The sequence below is a fragment of the Carlito syrichta genome, unplaced genomic scaffold, assembly GCF_000164805.1.
Source record: "Carlito syrichta isolate Samal-C Ts95f unplaced genomic scaffold, Tarsius_syrichta-2.0.1 Scaffold303284, whole genome shotgun sequence".
Lineage (NCBI taxonomy): Eukaryota > Metazoa > Chordata > Mammalia > Primates > Tarsiidae > Carlito > Carlito syrichta.
The window spans coordinates 152,743-177,149 of NW_007247380.1; the positions used below are offsets into that span (position 1 = coordinate 152,743).

The following is a 24,407-nucleotide window of genomic DNA, read 5'->3' on the forward strand; positions in this document are numbered from 1 at the left end:
CTGTATTCCGGCTACTCGGAAGGCTGAGGCGGAAGGATCGCTGGAGCCCGGCAGGTCAAGGCTGCGGTGGCCAGGAGCGGCCACTGCACTCCAGTCTGGGCGACAGAGTGAGACTCCAACTCAAAAAAAAAAAAAAAAAAAAGAAAAGAAACATTGAAGAGAATAATGCAGGACATCAGAGCGGGGTATATTTTGGAAGTTTCTCTGCATGATTATCTGAATTCCAATTCTTTCGCAGGAACGCTAAACCAGGCTGTCATATGCATTCCTCCTTATTTACTGGAGGCAGTGGTGGTGATAGAATACATGTCTCATGTTGTTCATTTTAATCCCTACATGTCATTGCCAATGATTTCACTCTTTCAGTTCTGGGGGAAGGGCATGTGCCAACAGTCTGGCTGTCAATATTATTTGCCCTGGAGACGAAGGAACCAAGAAAGAGTCACCAAAAGGACAGGTAATCTGACAGCAATGGGTAAAATATATGCAGTCCTAAAAACACTGCATATTCCAAGTGACTGTGTCTAGAGAGAGACAATTATAGGACAAAGTTCCAATAAAAAGCCAAGCCCCAAAGTCAATTCACCCTGCCAGAGACCCATATATGATCTTATATTTCACTTATATTTCTTGTCCTTTTATTTTGGAGACCCAGTCTCCTCCTGGCCTACACTGAAAAAGTAGTCCTCTTACTCACATCAGTCTAGGTATGTCGCTGACAGCCACTGTTCCATCATGGGTCTCACTCTCTCCATCTTCCTCTTCTTCTTCACTACTCTCTGATTCCTCACTGGAGGAGGAGTAATCGGTCACCTTCTTCAGTGGACGGTTTGTTTCTTCGATCCGGAGTTCTCTTAATTCTTTTGCTAATGCCGTCAGATCCTACAAAAGAAAAGTTTGTTATGCACATGAGCTGTAGATAAGACCAAAGCTACAGCTCTCAGTAAGTCAGTGTTCCAGCTTAAGCAACAAGAAAGAAATAAAAGCTATAGAGACAGAATTGTGACAAACATAGTTACTGCATGGAACTAAGAAAACAATGTTTGTAGCGTGTAGAAGCTAGAAAAGAAAGATGAAATCAATTTAAACTTTGTTCAAAACCAACAGCCAGACTGAGACTGTTCAGTTCTGAATGTGTATGTGTACACACATGCATGTGCATTGTGTTTATACACATATATACAGACACTGGGTTCTATTTTATTTTGGAAAGGTGAAGTTGGTCACCCTCAGAGTTAGTAGGAAAATACACTGGATTAGAATCATCCCCCAGAATTCTGAGTCTCCTGCCCAAGCCACAGTGGTGGCTCTTCCCCTCTTATGATTGCTACTACTGTACCAAAATCTAGCATCAGTCATAGAACAGAGCAATTCCCAAGGTTCCAGCTACTACAGTGACTCATTTGATGTGTCATCATTCCCTGGAGAGCAGGGGTATTGCATCAAGTCATGGCCCATCCCCAAGCCTAGTGCACTGAAATTTATAGCCACAGAGCTGATCTAATCAAAAGGAACAAACTCAAAAATTGAAATGAAAAAAGCTCTCTTCCAGAATGACAGGTGTTTCATTTTCTTTTAAGTTCCAGTCATCTAGCAGAAACCCTGGCGAAGAACACTGAAATGAATGTGCAAACACCAAAAGGAAGAGGTAATTTTTCAGGTTCCATGAGTATGATGTGATGATGTGGTGTCTAACTACCAGGCATAGTGCAGGCAGTGTGTTCAGGATCGACGACCTTTTGTTTGACATGCTTTCAGAGCAAGGCAGAGGGAAGCAGTTCTGCAAAAGCATGGCCGCTCCAGTCGGCATGGGTTAAACTGCCCATGGCACACAGCATGCAAATGAGGAAAAAGCAATTTGACATCAGTCTTACCATTTCTCCCTATATTAGTGACCCATGTGGGAACCAGAGCATTCAGTGAGAGACAGGGATTAGGGAGAAAGAAACTCATTGAAAAATACTAAATCCCACCGTTTGCTTATGGCCATATTCTCTCTTTATTTCAATCCAGAAATGCATGTATCCGATTTACCTGCTAGGATTGGAGCAATCCACGTATCAAAATGATGTTTGCTAGTCTATCCTAATGGATTAGAAGGAAAACAGTAAAAAATGCATGTGGTTAAATGAAAAAGTTACGATGTTATTTTGCAGAGGCAACAAGCCATCAGCATGTCAGGCATTACTATTTTGGCTGAGAGTAGGAAGGAAACACTTCAGGTGGTCTCATTTGGCCTAGAAATTTAGGAAGCTCAAGGTGTTAAATTTCATACAAATCAAAGGAATAGCAATAATGATTTTTAAATCTGTTGTGAATTTACCTGAATTGAAGCCCATAGCAAAGAGAAGCTTCTGAAAACTCAAACTGTGCACTATATGAAGAAACACACTTGCTAGGGCTTTTGCACACGTGCACACTCACACACGCCTCAATATCAGTGGAGGTATTTACCACATCCATGAAAGTGAAAATAGAGTTGTATTTAAAAAGGTCAACTGAGCTTAAATGCATACTATAAAGAGAAGAGGAAACTACAACACAAATAGAACTTGATGCAAATATAGTTCTGGTTTCTCTAGCAATGAGCCAAAATATGAAAAGCTAATATCTGAATTTTTAGCTTTTTACTTATTTCCTCTTGACATCATCAATGCTTATCTCTATCAGATGGAGAATAAGGAAAAGAGTATGTTAAACTTGAGCACATTGGAAAAATGTAGTCTAGATATTTGTTGAGGCTATGAAAAGCATATTATAATCTTTCAAATCAGTAAAATTACAGCAAATTAGATAAACTTGTTTTGTGTTTTGACATCTATGTGCTAGGACCATATTAAGTCTCACCAAAGAATAGAACTAGCATTTAAAATGTTATTGTCATTAAGAATTACATTTTATATAATTTAAAGAGAGAATATGGTTTAGAAGAGTTTATTTCTATTGCCAATAATTCTGTGAGAAGAATATAACACTTTTAGCTATAATTTGTTTAAATTAATTATACACTTTCCCCAGGGCTTGATTTTCCTTATATCTGACATTGCAAAATAAGACAAAAGCAATTCCTAAAAAATCAAATTATTTAGAAATGCTTAGCTAATCCACAGGTTATTGATTTAAAGCAAGTTTCACTTGTTAAAAATGACCTAAAATCCTTCTAAATGCTGTATTTAGAAACATCTTAAAGTTCTGACCTGTTTTACAATTTTGTTTTTAATTAGAATTTTTTTGCCCCTATGTTGTTAGAAAGCTATCTTTCCTGAAACATTAGAAATAATTGAAATATCCCTTTAAGTTTAATTGGTCATAGCTTGGAGGGTGAGACACATGTGAAAATCCCACAGTAACAATAATGAAGAACTCACAAGTAATACCCCAAAGGAAAGCAGTCTTCCATTACCAATAACCTGTGTGTTTAGCTGAAGTTTTGTTTCTCATCCATCCACTATGGAAAAATTTTTTAATAGCAAAGTTATAAGAAACAGACATGATCTAAAATCGACACCACTGGGTTCAGTTCCATTTTCATATATTTTACTCTCTGACAATCTCAATGTTCTCCGTATAATGAGCCTTTATGGTAATTTATTGCTTGACTGTCTCAAGCCTGGAGCTAAAAAAGTATTTTTAAAAGGAAATAAAAGTGCTGTTTAGCATGAACATTTTTAAGAAGGTATAGCTAAAAATAAAATATGGCAAAATGGTAAGTTTTTTTGGTCACAGAGTAAATGTGAAGATAGTTAAGAGGCTCTGACTCAAAGGTTTCTTCGATGTAACAAGTTTCAGCATCAGGTTGATATAATTTTTCATTCAAAAAAGCTTATGTAATCTGACAATTTTGCACAACTTGCCTAAAGAGGAGGGTTTTAGGTCTTTTTTTTTTTTTATAAACAATATAATTTATTCAAGTTTAGTTCAACTTTTGAACTATTACTTTGTTTTTAAAAAAATTGAAGTTAGTCTTTTCTTTGTGTATTAAAATGATTTATTTTCTTTTAAGAAAATCCAAAGATATGCACTGGGCAAGTCAGCTTCCATATCCTCACTGAAGGAAGAAGGGGTTGAACCACTAGCTACTGCTCAGCTTTTGTCCAGTCTGTGGATGCGCTCTGGGATTCTTCAGATTCCTACATACTTGTGAAAACATAGTTGTTAAGCCAGTGTTTGTTTATGTATGTCATCTTCATGTTACATATTTAATTGTGCCAAGTAAAAATAATAATTATTAGCTGGGCTTGGTGGCTCAGCCTGTAATCCCGTGCCTTTGGGAGGCTGAGGTGAGTGGATTGCCTGAGCCCGTGGTTCGAGACCCACTGGGCAGCGAGACTCATCTCTACAATAAATCAAAAATCAGCTGGGCATGGTAGCGCATGCCTGTAATTCCGGCTGCTTGGAAGGCTGAGGTGGAAGGATTGCCAGAGCCCAGCAGGTCGAGGCTGTGATGGCCGGGAGCGGCCATTGCACTCCAGTCTGGGCGACAGAGTGAGACTCCAACTCAAAAAAAAAAAATTATTATTATTATTATTTTCAAAGACTATATTAAATAATTACAGGCTATGGTGCAAAGTCTCATATTTCACTAGAAAGTAATGTCAAATTCATGGGCACTTCCCCAGATTGATATTTATAAAAAGCTAAACCACTTAATCAGCAATAACAAGCAAAAGATTTTCAAAAAGAGTTTCAAGACTTTTCAATCTTGGTTATCTGAATAGCAAAACAGTCTCTGAGAGGGAAGTCCTATCAAAATCTACACGTGGAGAAGGAAAAAAACAAGGTTCATTCAAGATTTTTCAAACTGTAGCATTATTGCCATCTTGGGCCAGATAATTCTTCATTGTGGGGAGATCTCTCATGCATTGTAGGATGTTTAGCAGCACCCCTCTGCATCCACAAGATGCCTGAAACACTGCCCTCCACCCTGAAATTGTGGCAACCAGCACTGTCTCCAGACTGCCAAATTACTTATACCTATATTGCCCCCTCTCATCTCTGTCCCATGTGGTGAAGCACACCAAAATAAATAAAGCAATTTTTAAAAGCCTAAAATATCTTCAGTTAACCAGATGAAACCTGCAAGAGCCCTGCCCTTCATGACTGCCCTCTCCGTGTCAATTTCCAGGCTCATGAAATTCCTCTTGCATTATGCACACACATAGTCATGTTATTGGCAACCACAGCACCAGAACTTCCTGTTCTGGGAGAAAACTGAAAAAAGCTGTGGTAATCCATGTCCTTCTCACTACCATGAAGGAAGGGCACAAGCAAGGCCATGGCATAGAGAAATGGAAAACATCCCCTCTTCCCCTTCTGTAAAAGCCGTCCACATCTGCAGACATGTGTCTCATTCTTTTATAAGCAATAACCCTGTAACTATGATCATACGTTTCTCCGTCACTCTGAATGGTGAGGTGGCCATAATTCTGAGAAAGTGAGCCTCTTTGATGAAGATCAGCTGTACGAAAACATTGTCTCACACCTGCCAAATAGCTCTGTATTTTGGTCCAAACCTTAACGATCAAACTCTTGGTTTTCTGTAGCACTTCACACCTCGTAAAAATGTTTTCGTGCACATGACCTCAAATGATCCTAAACAATCTTGTAGGTGAGGCAGGGCAGATAATTTTATATCCACTTGACAGATGAGGAAACTGGCCCAGGGAGCTTATAAGACTAGTCCCAGTCAGTTATTTATGGGGGGAGCCAAGTTTTGAATGCAGCTTGTTGACCCAAAGCCAATGCTTTTTCCATATAATTTCATGAAAGTGGTGCTGAGCAGAGCTACAACCTTAAAGCCATCATGGTGGTTTTTGGATTCCATGCATTTAGGACTCTTTGCAAGGCCAGACTCTTTAAAAGTTTCTACTGTGCTGTATTCATGCAGGTCTGACAAACAGCAGGGAGGCAGTCATCCATCTTAGCAAGCTACCTGTGATGGACAAAGCCATATATTTTTCTAATGGAAAAATGTCTCCACAGACAAGGAAAATAAAGCTACTTAACTTGCCAGGATTCATTAATGAAGTTGATGTTGCTGCTGATGCTGTTGTTAATATCCCACAAAATTAACCTAGTAATACCCAGTAACTCCTGTTCATAAATCACACACTTATAAACATGGAGTGCCCCGGAATGAGGTTCCTTTTCTTTTTTAGTAAAACTGCTGGGAACTGTTCCCTAGCAAGGCTGATGAGTACAGGTTGGCTACTGGAAGGAGAAGCTGCCATTATTAAAGCTAACACTTGCCATTAATCAGACTGGAACATTGAAAAGGTGGAACATCAGTGAAGCTTTATATGGGTGGGTCTGAGGGTCTCAAGCCTGGCTTCCATTGACGAGGCTCTGCTCCCAGTGGATCACTGCCAATAAGTGGACTTCAAACCTGTGATCCCATGGGCTGCTTTTCTGAATGTCAACCTCAGGAAAATAAATTCAATATTTACATTTTGTGAAAGCATGACCAACAGAAGATATATATACGAACCTCATCTATAGCTTTCTTATAGCTCTGAGATGAGAGGAACCCAATCCAGAAGAATCCATAGACGCAGGGAAAGCCAGAAGAAAGGCAGCAGATTAGACACAAAACTGGAGTTTCTAGCAAAATACTAACACAAAAGAGCAAAGCAAGCTTCAGCCCACAGTGATGCACAGCCCTTCTTTATTACTCTTAGTCTACTTTCTTCCTTTAAGATGTAAACGTAAGTGTAAACCAAAAAAGCTTCATGCTCATTTCACAGAAAAGAGCCTCAGGAAATTTGAATAGAATTAGTGGATAGAAACTCATCTCAAATTCATTTTCAACTTTCACACTTCATCCTCCTTGCTCTTACTACTTTAAGGCTACTTGGAGGCCTCTCGTGTTACAACAGTGAGGTTGGATTTCTGGTTATCCGGCCTCGTCAGACTACACTTATCAAGCTTTAGTTCAAAAAACGCAGTCCCAGTGGCATCCAATGTAGCAAAAACACTGTGATATTAATTCACATGAAAAGAATATGGGGAAAGAACAGAACAGATTAGAGAAATCCACAGAAGTCCCCTTAACTGCTAGTATCCACATCTTTTTGCCAAAGTTGCTGAGTAGAAATGATGAAGTGATATGATTATTTCTCCCAATTTATCTCTAAATGAGTGCTAGTGAGCAGCCAGATGTCCAAAGGCAGAGAAAGCAACCCAAGATCTGTTCACTTCTCTCCTAATCAGGTATGATTTTCTTCTGGATGCTTCTAGCATCTGTTCCTTCTTCTTCTTCTTTTTTTTTTTTTTTTTTAAGTGAGAGAGCAGGATTTATTGAGAGGACAGAAAAGCTCCCACCATGGGAGGGAACCTGAAGGGGTTGCCCCGTTCCTTCTCATTAATCTTAACTTTTGTTTATAATCATGATTGTTTCCCTGACTATATTATCCTGTGGTTTCTTGAATAAACTAAGAGTTCAGAACTCTCAGTGACAGAAGCACTCACAGCTGGTCGACTAGGCCGGGTGATGTCCCTGGCTTCTTCTGGTTTCACCTTGGTGGGTTCATGCGGGAGCACAGGTGATCCTTCTGATTTGCTGTTGGCTGGAGGAAAAAACACAGGACTGAGAAAGAGATGACCATTGGAAAGTGCTGGCTCAAGCTCTGCACGAGTCATCTGCAATGAGTCAGCCTCTTCAGGGTTACTCAGGGGACATGTCATTCATGTAGGCAAATCCTCAAGCACATCCATGAAAAATATAATGAATGTTCAGGCAAACAACATCATGCAAACACATTGAGGTTTGCAACTTGGAAGTCACTAGTAATAATAAGGAAAATTGCAGCAAGTCTTCCAAGCATCACTCACTGAGCGTCTTATTATGTGTCAGGCGTAGTGCTGAAAACCTTCTATGCCAGGTACCTTACTTAATCCTCCAACCCAAGGGTGTGGCACTGTTTTCCCGTTTAGCAGTGAACATAGTCTCGGATGACACAACTGGCTTGAAGTCACACTGAAGTTATGGACAGAGCTGGGATTCTCTTTGATTTCTGAAAGTCCTATTTTTACACACGCTGCTAAATCGTCTTCTAAGTTCAGGTTCTATGCTTGGTTTTCATCTTTTACCATTTACCCACCAGGATAGGTTATTTTGATGGAATTTTGTGGGGGAAAAAGGAATCTGTTTTATTTGAGGGAGCGGTGTGGTCCAGACCCTTTAAAAATGAAGAATAAGGTGAGGGCAGGAAGGACGTTGTTGGTGACAAAGGGAAAGGACCCTAGAATGGAGGCACAGAGCAAGGGTGGGGGCTCCCTGACAGTTACCGAGGGAAGAGCTTCTTGCCACACCTTGAGCTTGTGGGTAGGAAAGAGTCAACTGAGGGCAGGAGAGATTTTTTTTTGAGTGATCTTTCCTGGCAGGGACACACTAGGGATACAAGAGTACTTTTAACCTAGGAGAACTAGGAAAGAACTGAAGAACCAAGCCTGAACTAGATCAGAGAATTAAAATGATATGCATAAGTTTGGTTTTCTTTAATATTTACTCTAAGGATATAAAATTGCTTGTAAGAAAAAAGGAAGGTAGTGGTCGTTTCCTTTCTTCCCTTCCCCCTCCCTCCTTCCCTACAGCTTCCTACTTTCCTACCTCCCTCCTTCCCTACAGCTTCCTACCTTACCTTCCTGTTTTTTTTTTTTGAGTCGGAGTCTTACTCCGTTGCCCAGGCTGGAGTGCAGTGGCACGCTCACAGCCACCCCAGTGTCGACCCACTGGGCTCCAACGATCCTTCCGCTTCAGCCTTCCAAGTAGATGGAACTACAGGTGTGCACTAGTGCACCTGGCCAATTTTTGATGTACTGTAGAGATGAGGTCTCATTAAGTTGCCTGGGCTGGTCTTGAACCCGTGGGCTCAGGCAATCAATACACACTCACCTCGGCCTCCCAAAGTGCTTGGATGACAGGCTGAGCCACTGAACCGGGCCTCCACTCCTTTTTTCTATTTTTTTTTTAGATAAGGTCTCCCTGTGTTGCCCAGGCTAGGGTGCAGCAGTGCCATCAGAGCTCACTGCAGCCTTGAATTCCTGGCACAAGCAATATCCTCCTGCCTCAGTCTCCTGAGTAGTTGGGACTATGGAAGTGAGCCACTGCTCCTGGAGGTTTTTCTAAACTTAGGAAATTTACATTTGGATCAAGGCAGCAAAGGCAAATGGCAGACAGCTCTGAGGTACCACTGATGTCCGAAGAATGCATATGGAGCAGCCACGGGCCAGTCCGCATTCCAGTTCAGAGATATGAACATCAGTCACATGCTAGATATTAAGCTTTTCAAAATGGACATGCAGTGATTTTTACTTATTACAAAACTTAAAAAGATGTTAGGAGGTAAATGATGGTTGCGTGTAGTAAAGAGGCTAAGAAAGAATAAAGAACTGGCCATCTTCAGACAGGGTAATTTATAAGTATATTTATCAAATTGCACTTAAAGAAGCACTGGGCTTTATTATTTGGAAGCAAAATTATCTTCTGAAGAAACTGATTCAGAAAGAGTGAATTTTAACTAGCTAGAAACAATGCTAGCTGAACAGTAATAATGTTTTCATGGGCCTCCTCATTAATGAAAACTACACAATGATGAATGATTTGAATTAAGTGCTTAGAGAGGCTAATTTTTACCTGTCTAACAGGAATAACCAGAAGAGTTGAAAATATTTTTTAAGTAAAAGATTTTATTTCTTCTCTCAAGTGCATTTATTTTGCATTAGTCTTTGCTCAATTTCATTTTGAGAAATACCTAGTATTGTAAACTATGTTCAGAATACTAAAAGGGACAGCTGGCACACTGGAAACAGGACATTTATGGGTACACAAAACTCTAAAAACAGGTAATCAAATGGAAATGGAAATCCAGGTGACTGATAAGTGACTATATTTTCAAATAAGACCGCTATATGGTGATCTCCCTGGAAAACACCGGGGTATTTGAGATTGGAGAGGATTTTGCTCAGATTCTGATGTCACACACACAATTAGGGATGGTGGCCTACTCTCTTGAGGAGACTGAGGCAGAGAGCAGTAAGGGGGTCTTCAGGATCACACAGGTGACCATGCCAGGACCAGGGTCTGGAAGTTACCTTTTCCCTGTCCACAGCTTTCCTTCCAAGCAGTGTTGCCAGGGAAAGGTAAGAACAAGTTTTACCTCGAACTCTGGTGCGCTCACTGGATCCCGCTTGCGATCCGGGCTGGGAACCTCCCTGGGAGCTGGGCTGGGAGCTGGGGGTGCTGGAGCTGGAGGAGCTGCCACTGCTGGCCCTCTGCAGAGGATTCTCCAGGATCGGCTCTGCTCTCCGGAGATCGGGGTTGCTGTGTGGACAGCAGAGTGCACTGGTGACGTGCTCAAGCCTTGCCAATTTTGCAAGCCACATATTGGATAAGAGGCCAATATCCCAGATATATAAGGAACTCAGGCAAGCCAATAGCAAGAAAGCAAACCACCTGATTAAAAAATGGAAACCTTTTGCCTGAATAGACATCTCTCAAAAGAAGACATACAAACAGCCAATAGATACAAGGAAAAAATGCTCAACCTCACTAATTATCAAGGAAATGCAAATTAAAACCACGAACTACTATTTGGTATATTATCACCTGACACCTGTTAAAATGGCTATTATCAAAAAGATAAGAGATAAATGTTGGCGAGGATGCAAAAAAATAGAACCCTTACATACTGTTGACAAGAATGTAAATTAGTACAACTACTATGGAAAACAGAATGGAGGTTTCTCAAAGAGCTAAAAGTAGAATTATCATGGGATCCAGCAATCCCACATCTGGGTATATATCCAAAGGAAACGAAATCAGTATGCTGAAGTACACTCCCATGTTCATTGCAGCATTATGCACAATAGCCAAGACGTGAAATCAACCTAAGTGTCCACTGATGGATGAATGAATAAAGAAAGCATGATACATGAAATGTATCACAGAAAGAAAACTAACAAATAATACATGATCTCACTTGTATGTGGAATCTAAAAACATCTAACTCATAGAGCAGAGAGTGGAATGGTGGTTGCCAGGGGGTGTGAGCAGAGAAGCAAATAGGAGGGTGTAGGTCAAAGGGTACAGTTTCAGTTAGACAGGACTAATAAATTGTGGAGATCTATTGTACACCATGGTGACTACAGTGAATAATAATGTACACTTGAAAACTGCTAAGAGAGTAGATCTTAAATGTTCTTGTAACAAATAAATGATAACTATGTGAGGTGATGGATAGGTTAATTGACTTGATTGTGGTAATCACTTCCCAATGCATACATATATCAACACATCACTTTGTATACTGTAAATATATGTAATTTTTATTTGCCAATTATACCTCAGTAAAGCTAGAGGGAAAGAAACCTTGTCATTGGTAGACACAGGTGCAGTCCAGTCCCCACCCCTAGGGTACGGGGTAAAGAGAGTGCTTATGAGCTGTCGCAGGATGAATTCTTGATCCAGTTCTTAGGCCATCCCACTAAAAGTACCAGCTGTGAGAGGGTGAATTTCCAAAGAAGAATCCTGCTCATAGACTACTTATGTACCTAATCCTGACTTGTACCCTGCATCTTTAAAAGAAAATAGAGTAAAAAAACAAATAGAATACACATATGTGTATGTATGTGTGTGTGTGTGTATGTATGTATGTATATATATATATTTTTTTTTTTTTTTTTTTTGAGTCGGAATCTATTTTACCCAGGCCAGAGTGCAGTGGCACGCTCACAGCCACTGCAGCCTCAACTCGCTGGGCTCAGGCAATCCTTCTACTTCAGTCTTCCAAGTTGCTGGAACTACTCAGATTGGTCTTAGACCTGTGGGCTTGAGCAGTCCTCTTGCCTCAGCCTCCCAAAGTGCTGGGATTATAGGCGTGAGTCACCTCATCTGGCTAAATATTTTTCACTGTTCTCTTTGTAAAAAAAAAAAAAAAACAAACTTGAAAAGTATTAAAAGGTAAAAATAAGGAGGCAACATACACAATCTCTGCAGCAGAAGATAATCAACACCATTATACTATTTGGTGTATTGTCTTCTACTTTTTTTCTTTTGTATATATGGAAGCATACTTGTATATTCAGTTTTGCATCTTGTTTTCCTCCCTTAACAGTGTGTTGTGAGCATTTTCTTATGCTTGTGAAAACAGTATCTGCTGCATCATTTTACATTTTCTAGATGAATTTGCTTGACCATTTCTCTACCACTAGATATTAAGGTGCTTCCAGGACATTGTTGTGACACATAGCACTAAGAAAATACCTGCCTGCATACAAATACCCAATTACAACTCTATTTTCTGGAATTGGAATTCTTGGATGAAAAGGCATGAGTTGGGGTATCTGTGTGTGTGTGTGTGTGTGTGTGTGTGTGTGTGTGTGTGTGTGTGTGAGTGTATCAAAGTATTACCAATTTCCACAGAAGTAAATGTGATAATCCATCTCACTGAATTCCTACTAGGTTTTATGCTAACTTGTACCTTACCATTTAAGCACAGTTAAAAAAAATTACTACTGAGGCAGAATAATTTTCATTTATATTTGTTTGCCATTTGTAATTCCACCTCTGTGAATTCTTAATCAAGTCCTATGATCATATGGCTAGTGGAATCTTTGCATTTTTCATTATTTTCTTGAAGTCTTTAGGTTTTAGTCTTTTACCAAAAAGAGGGCTTTTTAATTTATTTTTTTAATTTTATTTTATTATAGAGATGTGGGGTACAAGTCAGGCTTAACTACACAAGTAGGATGCATGCAGGTGAAGTCTGGGGCTCCAACTGGTCCTTACTTCCCCTGGTTTGGGACCAGGTACCCATGTGTTGTGTGTTTCTTGATAATTATTATAAAATGCTAATTCAAGAACAAATTGTTTGTTGGCAGGCTAGTAGCTCTCATTTAAAAACAGATCTTAACTGTATTATTTGTTTTCAATCTTTATTGACCTCAAAATAGTAGTATTCATTCACTCACTCAGTTGTCCTACACCAGACATGGGTCAGGCATCTGAGAAACAATAATAAACAAGTTGCAGCCGTGCCCCCTGCGAGCTGAGTCAGGTACACAGCCCACATTAGCACACTGCTTGCAGTGAGCACAGGCCAGGAGGAAAGCAGGAGGCAGCACTGCCTCGGCCACTACTGGTCACCAGCAAAGCTGTGCCATAAGAGGAGACATCTAAGCACTGATAGAGGAATGCAGTTGCTGAGGTTTTTATGATTTTGTTAAAAAAAAAAAAAGCAGCACTCTTTAGGCTTCCATAAAGATATAACTCAGAGGCCTTTCATATTTTGGTTACATTTACACAATGCTGGGTATGCATAATTTAGTGAGACCTGAAACTCATGGCTCAAATCGATTGCCATCCAGTTTTTCTGAGGGGGGAAGCTGATCCCACAGCTCGTTCTGTGTTTCTAGCATCTTCAGCTTCCCAACAGAACTTGTTAATAGAGTCACCACAGTAGTACGATTTTAAGGCAGTGAGATGTCATATTAAAATGTAATTTTGTGTTTTAGTTTTGCTCTTTTAGTTTTGCTCTGCCCAGTTCAAGAGTATAGAGTGTGTACCAGGTACTCTGTCCTGTGCTGGGTGATGCTTCACATATAAATTTGAAAATAATACAACCTCTTTCCTTGAGACAGTTAGTTGAAAGTCTACCAATAACCCGGCTACGAAATGGCATCCTTATAAGCAGCCACTAAACCATTAAATAATTTTTTTGAAAATGCAAGAATCTTGCCTTTGTACATATCTGCCAAAAACATCTGATTGAGTAGAAATAGATAGCGACCCTGGGAAACTTCAGGGATAAGCATATGTAAAAATAAATATTTTCTCATAATTTATTAATTTTGATCATATAAATGTAGGACTTACAACATTTATCTCTGCAATTTTTGTGGTAAAGGAGTTGCTGAGTTAACCTAACAATAAAATCAATTGCACTGATTATCAGAAAACTTAAGAAAACCTTTAAAAATTCTTGATTAGTTTAATGACATTCCTTTGTGTAGTAAAACTGTTTTTGTGAAAACTGTTTGCATCAAGTTGATTGAAACAGATTTGGATCCATACTTGAAATACCTCTTTAGAAACTGTTTAAAATGATAAATGTATAGTACTTCTGAAATATCCTACATTTGACATGTTTAACATTTTAATACAGAAACACTCCCATCTCCTTTAATTCCCAAATAGTGAGCTCACTGCCCTCTTTTACTAAAAAGTAGTGGTCAGGAATTATTACATATCATTAATAAATTCCAAAAGTCTTTGTCCTAAAAATGTACTGTACTGTCAACCACTCTTGCAGACTAAGAGTGATGAGCATATGTTGTCTTCATTGAAAGGAATAGTCACATAGTGTTCTTTGTATTACAACAACAAAATCTACTGAGAGAAGGGTGGCTGGTGATAGATGCTCTGAGTCTTTCCTTTGGTTATTTAGCCAACCCTTTTAATTAAGTACCAACTTGTGAGGCTCAACTCCAGTTGAGGTACCAAGTGGACCAGAATGAGGGAGGAAGCACAGGCCACAGGGTGAACAGTCAAGCTACATAATCATGGAGATGGATGCGTGCAGGGAAGACCATGGGGACAACATGGCAAAACTCTCTACGCTGTGTATGAAAGAGACTCAGTATTACTGGCGTCTGGGCAACAAGGAATGCAGACTGGAGGAGGTGGGGTGGTGTTCCGAAGGAGACACAACTGGACTGGGCCTTGGAGGAATGGGTAGGAAGGCTGGGGAACAACCTGAGCAATAATAACAGAGTGGGGGTCTTCCTGGTGCACATGGATGCAGAGGGGTCATCGGCTGAACTGAAGACCAAGACTGTGTTAGGAAACACAGGGAGAGTGGGGTGTTCAGAAGAAAAGGGGTGGGGTGGTCGTCTGGCAACAGCCTTGAAAGGCTGGCAGAGGATGTATACCTCTCAAGGTAGGTTTGTGAGTGGCTGGCCAGGGGAGAGGCAGACAGACCAGTTAGGAGGCTGCTGCCATGGCAGAGGATGAGGCCTGAGTCACGTCTATCCTGCATAAAAAGGAGCCCAGATTTAGTTGGGCTAGCTGGTATGAGCATAGTCTCAGCAAGGGCTCAGAGCTTCTTTCTGGTGAAGCTAATTGGATTCTACGGCATTAAGTCCCTGACCTGGGCCTCATTAGCACAAGTTCTCCCCACTGGAGTTAAACAGCATGGTTGCTGAACCTAATAGGTTACTATTTTTGATGCTGAGACTGAAAGGAGTGTTTAGTCTCTGTGTAACCCCACATGGAAATAGAGGAAACTTTACAATGCCTTTTCTACTTTTTTTTGGTAAAACACGAATAGTTTGAGAAAATGTCATGCTGTTCACATTTTCCTCTCCCTTATTATGTATTAAATGATCTGGCCTTGGGGCCAAGGGGTCTGAGATAAATCTTCTTAAGAGGATCAATTTCAGAAGAATTCTGTGAAATAATAGTTATCCCTTGCTCACATCTTAAGTGTGCCTACTCAGATACAAATGTGAAAAAACTTGAAAACATCCACACAGATTTCTTTAAATGCTAACTTTTAGTTCAGACATTTGCCGCCCTGCAAACAATGCTGTTTGGTCTACAAAACACACAGTAAAGTGAAGTGTGGCAATTATTCTATTCCTTTGAATCATAAAAAGCCAAAACAGAAAATGAGGATTACAAAGTAATTTTGTGGCCCAAATACTTGGGCAAAGGCTTTAATTAACTGGCTGACTGCCAAATTTCACTTTACTTTGTTCTTTGATGTCACAGCTATGAGAAGATATGAGCCAGAAGAAGATGGGTTTGAGAAGGGACAAATAATTATGTTTTGAAATTAAGCATTTAGTCATTTGGTTCTGCCCGGGTGTTTCTGGCTAAATTTGAATCTTTTCATATTCTGAATGTACTTGTTTGATCAAAATGTAATTTGCTTTAAAAGAACACATGTATCAAAGTTAAATATGAAAGTGCCTGGGATTTTTTTAAACAGCACTTTAAAACGATCAAATCAAATCTTGATTTCAATTCAACTGATCACCTTGACAGCATGAGACATTTGGGTGTTTGTGCAGCGGGTGAGAATGGCCCACAAAGCAATGCCCAGGTTTGTGTGCATGAGAAAGAGGGACAGTATTTGGAATAGTGCGTGGGGTCATGGTGACTGTTATCACCCAGCCCTGAGCCATCTAGAAAGAGAACTAGGAAAAGCATGTGATGACACTAGTTTTGGGGTGTAATAGGCCTCATCGACAACAACTTTTAAAAGGTAATGAAGGTCATTGTTTTGTTAACCTCTGGTGTGTCCATGTGACTCTTCGAGCTATGGCTGCCATATTTCCTAGCCTTGGCCCCTTCCCCTACCTTGGGAAGGTGAATCTCTCTCTCCCCTCTCTCTCTCTCTCTCTAAGTTGCTTTCTAAATAAACTATATTTTCCAATCTAAAAAAAAAAAGGTAATGAATACTCCAATATAAGGATGAATAATCACAATATTATTAGGAGCTGTTGACAGACTTAAAAACCACATAATGAGAAAGGGAGAGGCAAGATGGTGCATTACTCAATGAGTCAAGGCTTCCTTTCCCCTGGGAAAATAAGGCAGTAAAGCCAGTTGCACCAATGCTAAAGAGATTAGCACGGAACAGTGCTTAAGAACATAGACTTTGGTGCAAGACTACTAGAGTTCAAATCTTGGCTCGACTACTTAATAATTTTGCCACCTTGAGCAATTTACTTAAGTTCATCTCAATTTCTCTATCTGTAAAATGGGGGGTGATTACAGTCTCTACCTCACACAGTTGCTATATGGTTTAAATTAGTTAATATTAGTAATGCACTTAGAACAGTATGCCATATATAAGTGCTCTAGAGTTGTTCATTAAGTAGAGAGATAAATAATAAGTTGCCCTGAGCCAAGCTGAAGGCAGGTAACTGCAGGTATCACCCTATAACACTATTTTGACCAACCGATGCCTGCACAGCTGTTCCTGCTCAATAACATATATATTTAGGCCGGGCTTGGTGTCTCAGCCTGTAATCCCACACTTTGGGAGGCCGAGGTGAGTGAACTGCCTGAGCCTGCAGGTTCAAGACCCGCCTGGGCAACTTGGCAAAACCTCATCTCTACAATACATCAAAAAATCAGCCGGGTGTGGTAGCACATGCCTGTAATTTCAGCTACTTGGAAGGCTGAGGCGGAAGGATCGCCGGAGCCCAGCAGGTCGAGGCTACGGTGGCTGGGAGCGGCCATGAACTCCAGTCTGGGCGACAGAGTGAAACTCCAACTCAAAAAAAAAAAAAAATTATATATATATATATATATATATATATTTAAACTCATGTTCTCTAAAGGGCTCTTTTTGATTTATTATGGTGTGTGTAGACAGCAGAAGAGTGAGTTAACAGGAAGTTATTCTGGGGTGAAGGAAGAGTATTCAAAACAGTAATGCTTCTCTTTTGTCAAGTTGCAGGTACATACTTGCATACTTCCTATTTTAACCCAAGAGTCTTCCACTCAGGAGTACTAAGTAGTTTATTTATTCTAACATATTGCTTCCCAATTATCAAAGGATACCACACATTCTGCAGTTACTATGAAACATTTTGCCCCAGTACCTGGGGTTCATTGGTTCTAAATGCAGGAAGCAAAACCTGAGCTTCTTAACCATTAGGCTCTGCCTTTTTAAAATTCTTTTTTCAAAGTTGGTTTAGCACAACAGTGGTTTATTTCTCACTCACATCATAACATACACAGGCAACAATGCTCTCTTTGATGGTTCTTCTCCAATTGGTGACTGGGGGACTTAGGTTTTTTCCATGTTGTCGAGACACTTATCTCAAACTTGTGGTCCTAAGTTTGCCACCCAAGAAGAGAGAGGCTCTGCCTTCTTCAATAAGTTAATTCGCATATTTACCCCAAGGCAAAATAAAGTGAAGCAAAAAATGCCAACTTTGCCCTTATTAGTACATGTAGCCCCAAAGAGTGGCAGGTGTAGCAGGACCCCTGGGCCCTGGAGTCAGACAGGATTGATTGAAATCGCTGGGTCCCAGGGCTGCATGAGCCCTGCAAGTAGTAGGTCCTCAGTATATATTTGTTGAATTTAGCAAATGAGTTAAAATGATAAGAAGAAAACATCCTGAATCTCTCCCTTTTAGTTGTATAATTTTTACTGGAGTCCATTCTAGCCTTGTTAATTTTCTAGAAATCACTTCAAAGAAAAGGCTGGGAAGAGAAACAGGATTTTGACTAAGTACAGGAAGTGTGGCTTAGAAGCAGTGGAAAGGGCGAGCTACCAAAAAGCAGCCCTTTAAACGTGGCTTTATGGGTGGGTGGTTGTCTGATGGATGGTACAAAAAGATCTATAAGGACTCCATCACAATCCTCAGAAAGGTGGGGAGATTCTGTGTCACAGCAATGGCCCCGACAAATCACGCCCCTCCCAGTGCCCCTGCCCTGTGTGGTTTTCTCCATGTTGGCTTGGGGCTTGGCCAAGGGGTTTGTGGTAGCCAATGGAGCATCAACACAAACGATGCAAGCAAGGTCTCATGTACCGGGGCTTTCCTTCTCAAAATGCTGTTCTGAGAAGACCAAAGCGTAAAGAAGCCCAGGATAAAAAAAAGCAAGCAGGGCAGGGGGTACAGCTGACCCACCAGCCCAGCACAGCTCACGAGTGAGAAAGGGGAAAACAGCAGAAGAACTTCTTAGCCAACCCACAGAATCATGAGAAATATTAAACTGATACTGCTTCAGGTCACTACGTTTTAGATGTTTATTACATGGCAAAGGTGAACTAAAGTTATCCCTGCCACGGCAAATAAACCAAATCTCGAAGCTTTTGAAAATGCAATCCAATCGAGAGCTGCAAAATCTGATTCACATCTCCAGTGTCAGTCACACGGAGACATGCGACAGCAGGAAACCAGGGTGTTCTGCAGGACTGTCAGAACAGAGGGAATTCTCCACGTCATCCCCACCCATCTCTGACTTCCACTGTAGGTAAGTAATTCTTACCCTCTTAGCTCACATCCTCCCTCCCTCTGAAAGACAGATGTAAGCCATCCCTCACAAAGTTGGCATTCTTTGGACAAAGTGCTCAAACACTTAAGCGGTTACAAGAGAAAAAAAAGCTCATATTTTCTAAGCTGCTGACCGTCAAATACCAGTTATTGTGGGCCCTAATGTCATTAAAAGAGCACTTTAGAGGAATGAAAAGAGGCATTTTATTTGACTATATAGGGGTATTTTCTTGTTGTTGTTGGCAGAAGAAAAAATAGTTAAAGTCAAAATAATGCTTCATGTATAGCAACTAAAATTCTAAGCAACTGACCCAAGATACAGAGCCCTGAGGACAGCGCTCGAAGGAGCAAGAAGCACTGATAACTGGGGACTCAGAGCTGCCTGAAGAGGGGGGTGGGTAAGGTTCAGGATGGCAGCCCAGTGCTGACATTCCCCTGGCTGCCTGGTCACAGTGGTTCTAGCCTTCCTCAGCTCTGCTTAGCATCACCAGCTCCATGAGAATCTGACAAGTTGCTGGGGGGAAATGGTTCATTCAGAGCCTCCTGCAGTTGGTAATTCCACCCAGGCTGGGCTAGCATCTTTGCCCTAAAGGAACTCATGCTCTTAGCATGGTTTCGTGTTATTTATGAACTGATCCCTCCCTAAGGTCTTTCCTGATCCAAAGCATTCCATATTTTAAAGATATGTACAAGTAGTCATAAGCACCATTTCGTCTCTCTCTCTCTCTCTCTCACTCGCAAAGGAGGGTCCTTCACTTATTATGAACACAGTGAAGAAGAAAACAGCCTGTACAAGCGTATCCTTTTTATAGCCTCTGCAGAGGCCATTTGCTATTTCAGTTGCTCCTAAAAAGGGATGTACCATCATGAGAAATCTCAGGGAAGTTTGATGAACTATAGCAGCAAACAGCATCTGTTACCACATAAAAACTCTTCAGATACTGTGAAGATACTGTTTATTTTCTAACTTCTTGAGACCTCTGTACCAACCAGTGGAAGTGGATTCAACTTTCTGACTGTGGAATAGACACTATAGATGGAAAATTCTGGAAGAAGAACACAGAGCAAGAATGGAAGCATACGTCAGTGATGCCAAAGAGGTGATTTCCTCATAAGAGAGAGCCCTTCTATAGCTGCCAAGCTAGGGAAGCTCCAAAGTCAGTCAGTCCTTCCTTGGTATGGGAATTGCTTTGCCACATCTCAGTGGTTCCCAGGGCATATTTCTCGACCTGATGCTAAAATCACCTCATAACAGGCCATTTTGATCTGCTGACTCTGTAAAATGGTCTCTAAAGTAATGGTTTAGGGTAATGTGGCCAGATTTATATTTGCTCTCAGACTTTAACAACTGTTAATTAAGGTACATCTGATTGCTATATTCATTCATTCATCACTCATTCACTGAATACTAATTTCTGTGAAAGCTACTGAAGAAATCAAAGGCTTATATCCTGGCCCATCAAAGTATACAGTCTAGATGGCCAGCCCACATGCCTCAAGTGCAAAACAGACACAGGCATTTTTAGAGACGCAATGATGGCAATGGCGGGCAGGTTCTTTATCTTCCACCTCAATCACCTTCATTCCCTTACCTTGCTCTGATAGGCTGAGATCCTAGTCTGGGTCCCAGAGCACTACCATTTCCAGGAGAATTCTTTCTGGCTAACGCTGGGGATATAGAAGTTGTTCTTTGAGGCACCTGGAAGAAACCAGAATTTAAAAATATTTTCCACGAAATCCTTCCGTAGGCTATTGTCTGAAAATTCTTCTCCTTCCCAAATATTTTCCAGAAGTTATAGAAACCATCTGAAACAGGGAAGATTATACTTCCCAAACAAAATCAAACAAGGGTCTACTGGCAAAAAAACGTGGAAAAGCCAGCGACCATTAAGGAGGGTCATCCTCAATCTTAAAACAAATTCAAAGATAGACTAAGCTAATAATTTGGGTTCACTTGGCTGAAAATAATTGACTTCTCCTGGTTGGGCAAAAGTGGTGGACACCAGAAATCTCTGTGGGGTACCATTAACTCATTGGAAGTTGCATCAGTTGTGAGTCACTCAGATGAATCCAAGTTCCATATTTAGCTCATATCACAACTAATAAAGATAAGAATATTATGAAATCTTACGAGACACTAGGATATCAGGATAGAACTTGGGACATAAACCATATGACCTGCTACAATAGATTCTGAATTTCTGCTTCCTAATCTACGTACAACTACTGAGTAAAACCAAAAACCAAAAGCATTGTGCTTTGGTCATTTAGCAAACATAATACAGAAAGGGAAGTATCATCATGAGAAATCTGAGGGAGCAAACAACATATGTTTTACCACATAAAATCTGCTCTGGGTAAAAATAATTGACTTTTCCTGGTTGGGCAAAAGTGGTAGATACCAGAAATCTCTTTTGGGTACCATGAACTCAGTCGAAGTTGCATACAGTTATTTTGCATAACACAAAATAGGATTTGTATTGAAAATACTGAAAGGGCCTTCAAAAAGGCTGTGTAAATACCAACAGGAATGTGAGGCACAGTAGGAAAATGTATTCTTATTCATCTGGCAGAGCCTAAGGTAGAGTTCAAGGACACCTCAATTTATGAAACTACAGACATTTTTGAAATGAAATAAAAAACTGGAAGTGTACCAAAGGAGCCCATTATTCAAAAGAATCATATTATGAATCTTACTATATAGAAATTACTTTCAGTGTAAAGTGTCATCCTTTGCCTGTTTTGAAAAATTAATTTTCATTATAATTCATTTTAACGTAAAGATGAGTCAGTGAAATGAAGTACAATGACCAAATCAGTGCTGCCACCTGTTTAAGTGAAATATTGCAACCACAGGACTGTTTCTTCTTTTCCTTTTCAGAAACGTAAATGGTTGTCAAAAAAAGGAGCCCAATTAATTATCAACAACTAAGTTTCCGAATTTATCTAAATTTTTCCCAGCTTTATACATGTGTGCCTGCATGCTTTTAGAGAGTAACCAGTAACTTCCATTTCAGGCACCCCAGTTGTTGGGTCTGTTCCTCTGCTCACCTTTTTTCCACAATGAACGTTGCTCCCTAAGTAACCTTTTCTGATGGCATTTCTGTTTTCACAAAGAACATCAACAAATTATGTGCTGCTACTATTTTAAAGATAATGGGACTCTTATTGTAATATCCTTTGGAGAGGAAGATAAACAAGGAGATTTCTAAGTCATCCAGTACAAACTTTTATTTTTTTCTGGAATCAACAACATCATTATTTTCTGAAGACTGGGGAACATTTCATTTGTCACAGGCTGTATGCTAACTAAGCCCTGAACAGAGGGGATTCCTGAACCCAGAAAGAATTCACGCAAAAATTTCTCTAGTAGTTTGAAACACTTCCAGGTCGTCTGTAGCCAGATGCACAGCCACATTCCAGAATATTTCCCAGAATGAGCAGCGACTTGGTATAGAGAGACAAAACAAAAGAATCCAGACTTAGGGCTGTTCTGTCCAGTGAAACAGCTCAACATTTCACCCAAAAGGTTTATCCTCAGTAATTAGTTAAGGCTGGAATTCAACGACTGGCCTAGAAAGACCTTTCCTTAAATGGCGCCCGCTAAAATATCCTCAGAGCAATGCTATCTTCTAAACCTCTGAAATCAGGTTTCACACTGTGTTGCTAAAAACAGGAATAAATACATTTTCTACTTTTTATCTGGAACTATTCAATTTGTCTAGATACAGATACAGTCATCAATGAAAACACTTATTACTCTATTTCTTAATATGTGGTAGATAATAAGTTATCAGTTTGGGATGTTTGGGTTGAGAATTCTAATTCTGGACGTAGGATCTATCTTTTCAAGTCATTCCATTTATCAGCACTTCAGTCTCTTCAGATGAAATAAAGGCCAGAAATGGTAAATGACAATCCCAGTCTTAGCTTGGGAATGAGGAGGGACCAAAACAGACCCAAGGAGGCAGGGTGCTTGGCATTATCACATTCTTCATTCCTATGAAAGGTCTGGAGTAGTGGGAGGAATAGTAGTCAACGATGAAGTGATGGAGAAAGAACCCAGGAATATTACCTTTGGCGGAATGTCTTCTTCCTGTCGTAACCAAGAGCTTCGGTCAAACTTTTCAATGCGAGTGGGGAGAGGAGGGTTTTCAGAGGTGGGGTCTGAGTTCTGGCGTGGCATCTCGACGCGGTGAGAGCTCACGTTCAGAGCCTCCTGAAACCCAGAGAGGCCCTTGGTGGGCTGCTCGTGCACTGACTGGGAGGCGGTCAAGGCAGGTCCCTGGGATTTCACAGCTACCAGATGTGGGATCTAAGTACCAGAACCATATGAGAGCAGCAGTATTAGAAGAAAAATCAGATCAGCTAGGACCTCAGTCAGCTGAACGGACATCAAAGCTCTAGGGCACAGAAATTGGACAGGGAGTCCATCGCCACCACCTCTAGTATGTTTTAGTGTTTTCCATTTAGAGCATGTGAACAGCTGAACTAAGGCTCTTGGTACAAAGATAAATGACGTACTTGAGAATGCTAAGACATCAGTGGAGTAAGTGTCACAATACAATAACTACTACATATTTATGAACATCTCTCGACTAGCAATATAGCACATTTTACAAGCACTTCTCTTCTAATATTATGAATTTCCTCCTTTTAACCTCCTGTCTTTGAGCTTAGAGAGTATTATTGCTCTGTAGAGCAAGAACTGTTCAAAATCTCACTTGTTCTAAACTCGCCAAGTCCACCCTGAGGTGGACACAGTCATTTCCCTCCTCTTACAAGTGAGCAAGGTGAGACAGAGAGAGACCAAGCAACACCCTCGATTTCACAGCAAAATATGCTGGAGCCTGGACTGGAACTCAGGCATTTTATGCCCGTAGCCCACATGATGTCCCGCCTTCTGCAGCGCTGGCTTTTACCATTCACAGTATCATTCATCCCTTAACATAAGGACATTACTTTTTTGAGTTATAAACCTTCCAACTGGGCATGTGTCGATATTTTTTGGGGAGGGAAGACAGGCAGTCTTTCAGCAAAATTGTGGCACTTTAAGACAAATCATTAAAATCCAGAGTGTGGGGTACCCCTTTGCCACAGCACTGCGCACACTTCATTGTTAGTGCTTGTCTGTCTCCTCCCACCTCAGAGAAGTGTGCTTCCTGGATACAGGAACTATGTCTGTCATGCTGTCATCGTATCCTGGAGTCTAGCTCTGTGCCCAGCATGGAGAAGGTGTCCAATACATTCTCGCTGGGGAAAAAAATCCAGGGTGTTTTCTAAATTAAATCCTCAGTTTAACAAATACTAATTTTGTATCTGCTTTGTACGAGGACCTGTCAAATCTTGGTCTGACATTTCAACATTGGAATGTTAATCATTACAATTCAGAG

At 40.5% G+C, this 24,407-nt stretch overlaps 1 protein-coding gene across 1 annotated transcript in view; it reads right to left on the reverse strand.

Annotated features, from left to right (window-relative positions):
* TNIK (TRAF2 and NCK interacting kinase) overlaps positions 1-24,407 on the reverse strand; it is a 167,062-nt gene that overhangs the window by 37,754 nt on the left and 104,901 nt on the right. The window contains exons 16-21 of the mRNA XM_008058297.1: positions 23,090-23,329; positions 20,607-20,713; positions 10,158-10,321; positions 7,468-7,565; positions 6,488-6,511; positions 698-882 (exon numbers count right to left, since the gene is read on the reverse strand). Of these exons, the coding sequence (XP_008056488.1) occupies positions 698-882; positions 6,488-6,511; positions 7,468-7,565; positions 10,158-10,321; positions 20,607-20,713; positions 23,090-23,329 (818 nt within the window). The remainder of the gene's footprint in view (positions 1-697; positions 883-6,487; positions 6,512-7,467; positions 7,566-10,157; positions 10,322-20,606; positions 20,714-23,089; positions 23,330-24,407) is intronic.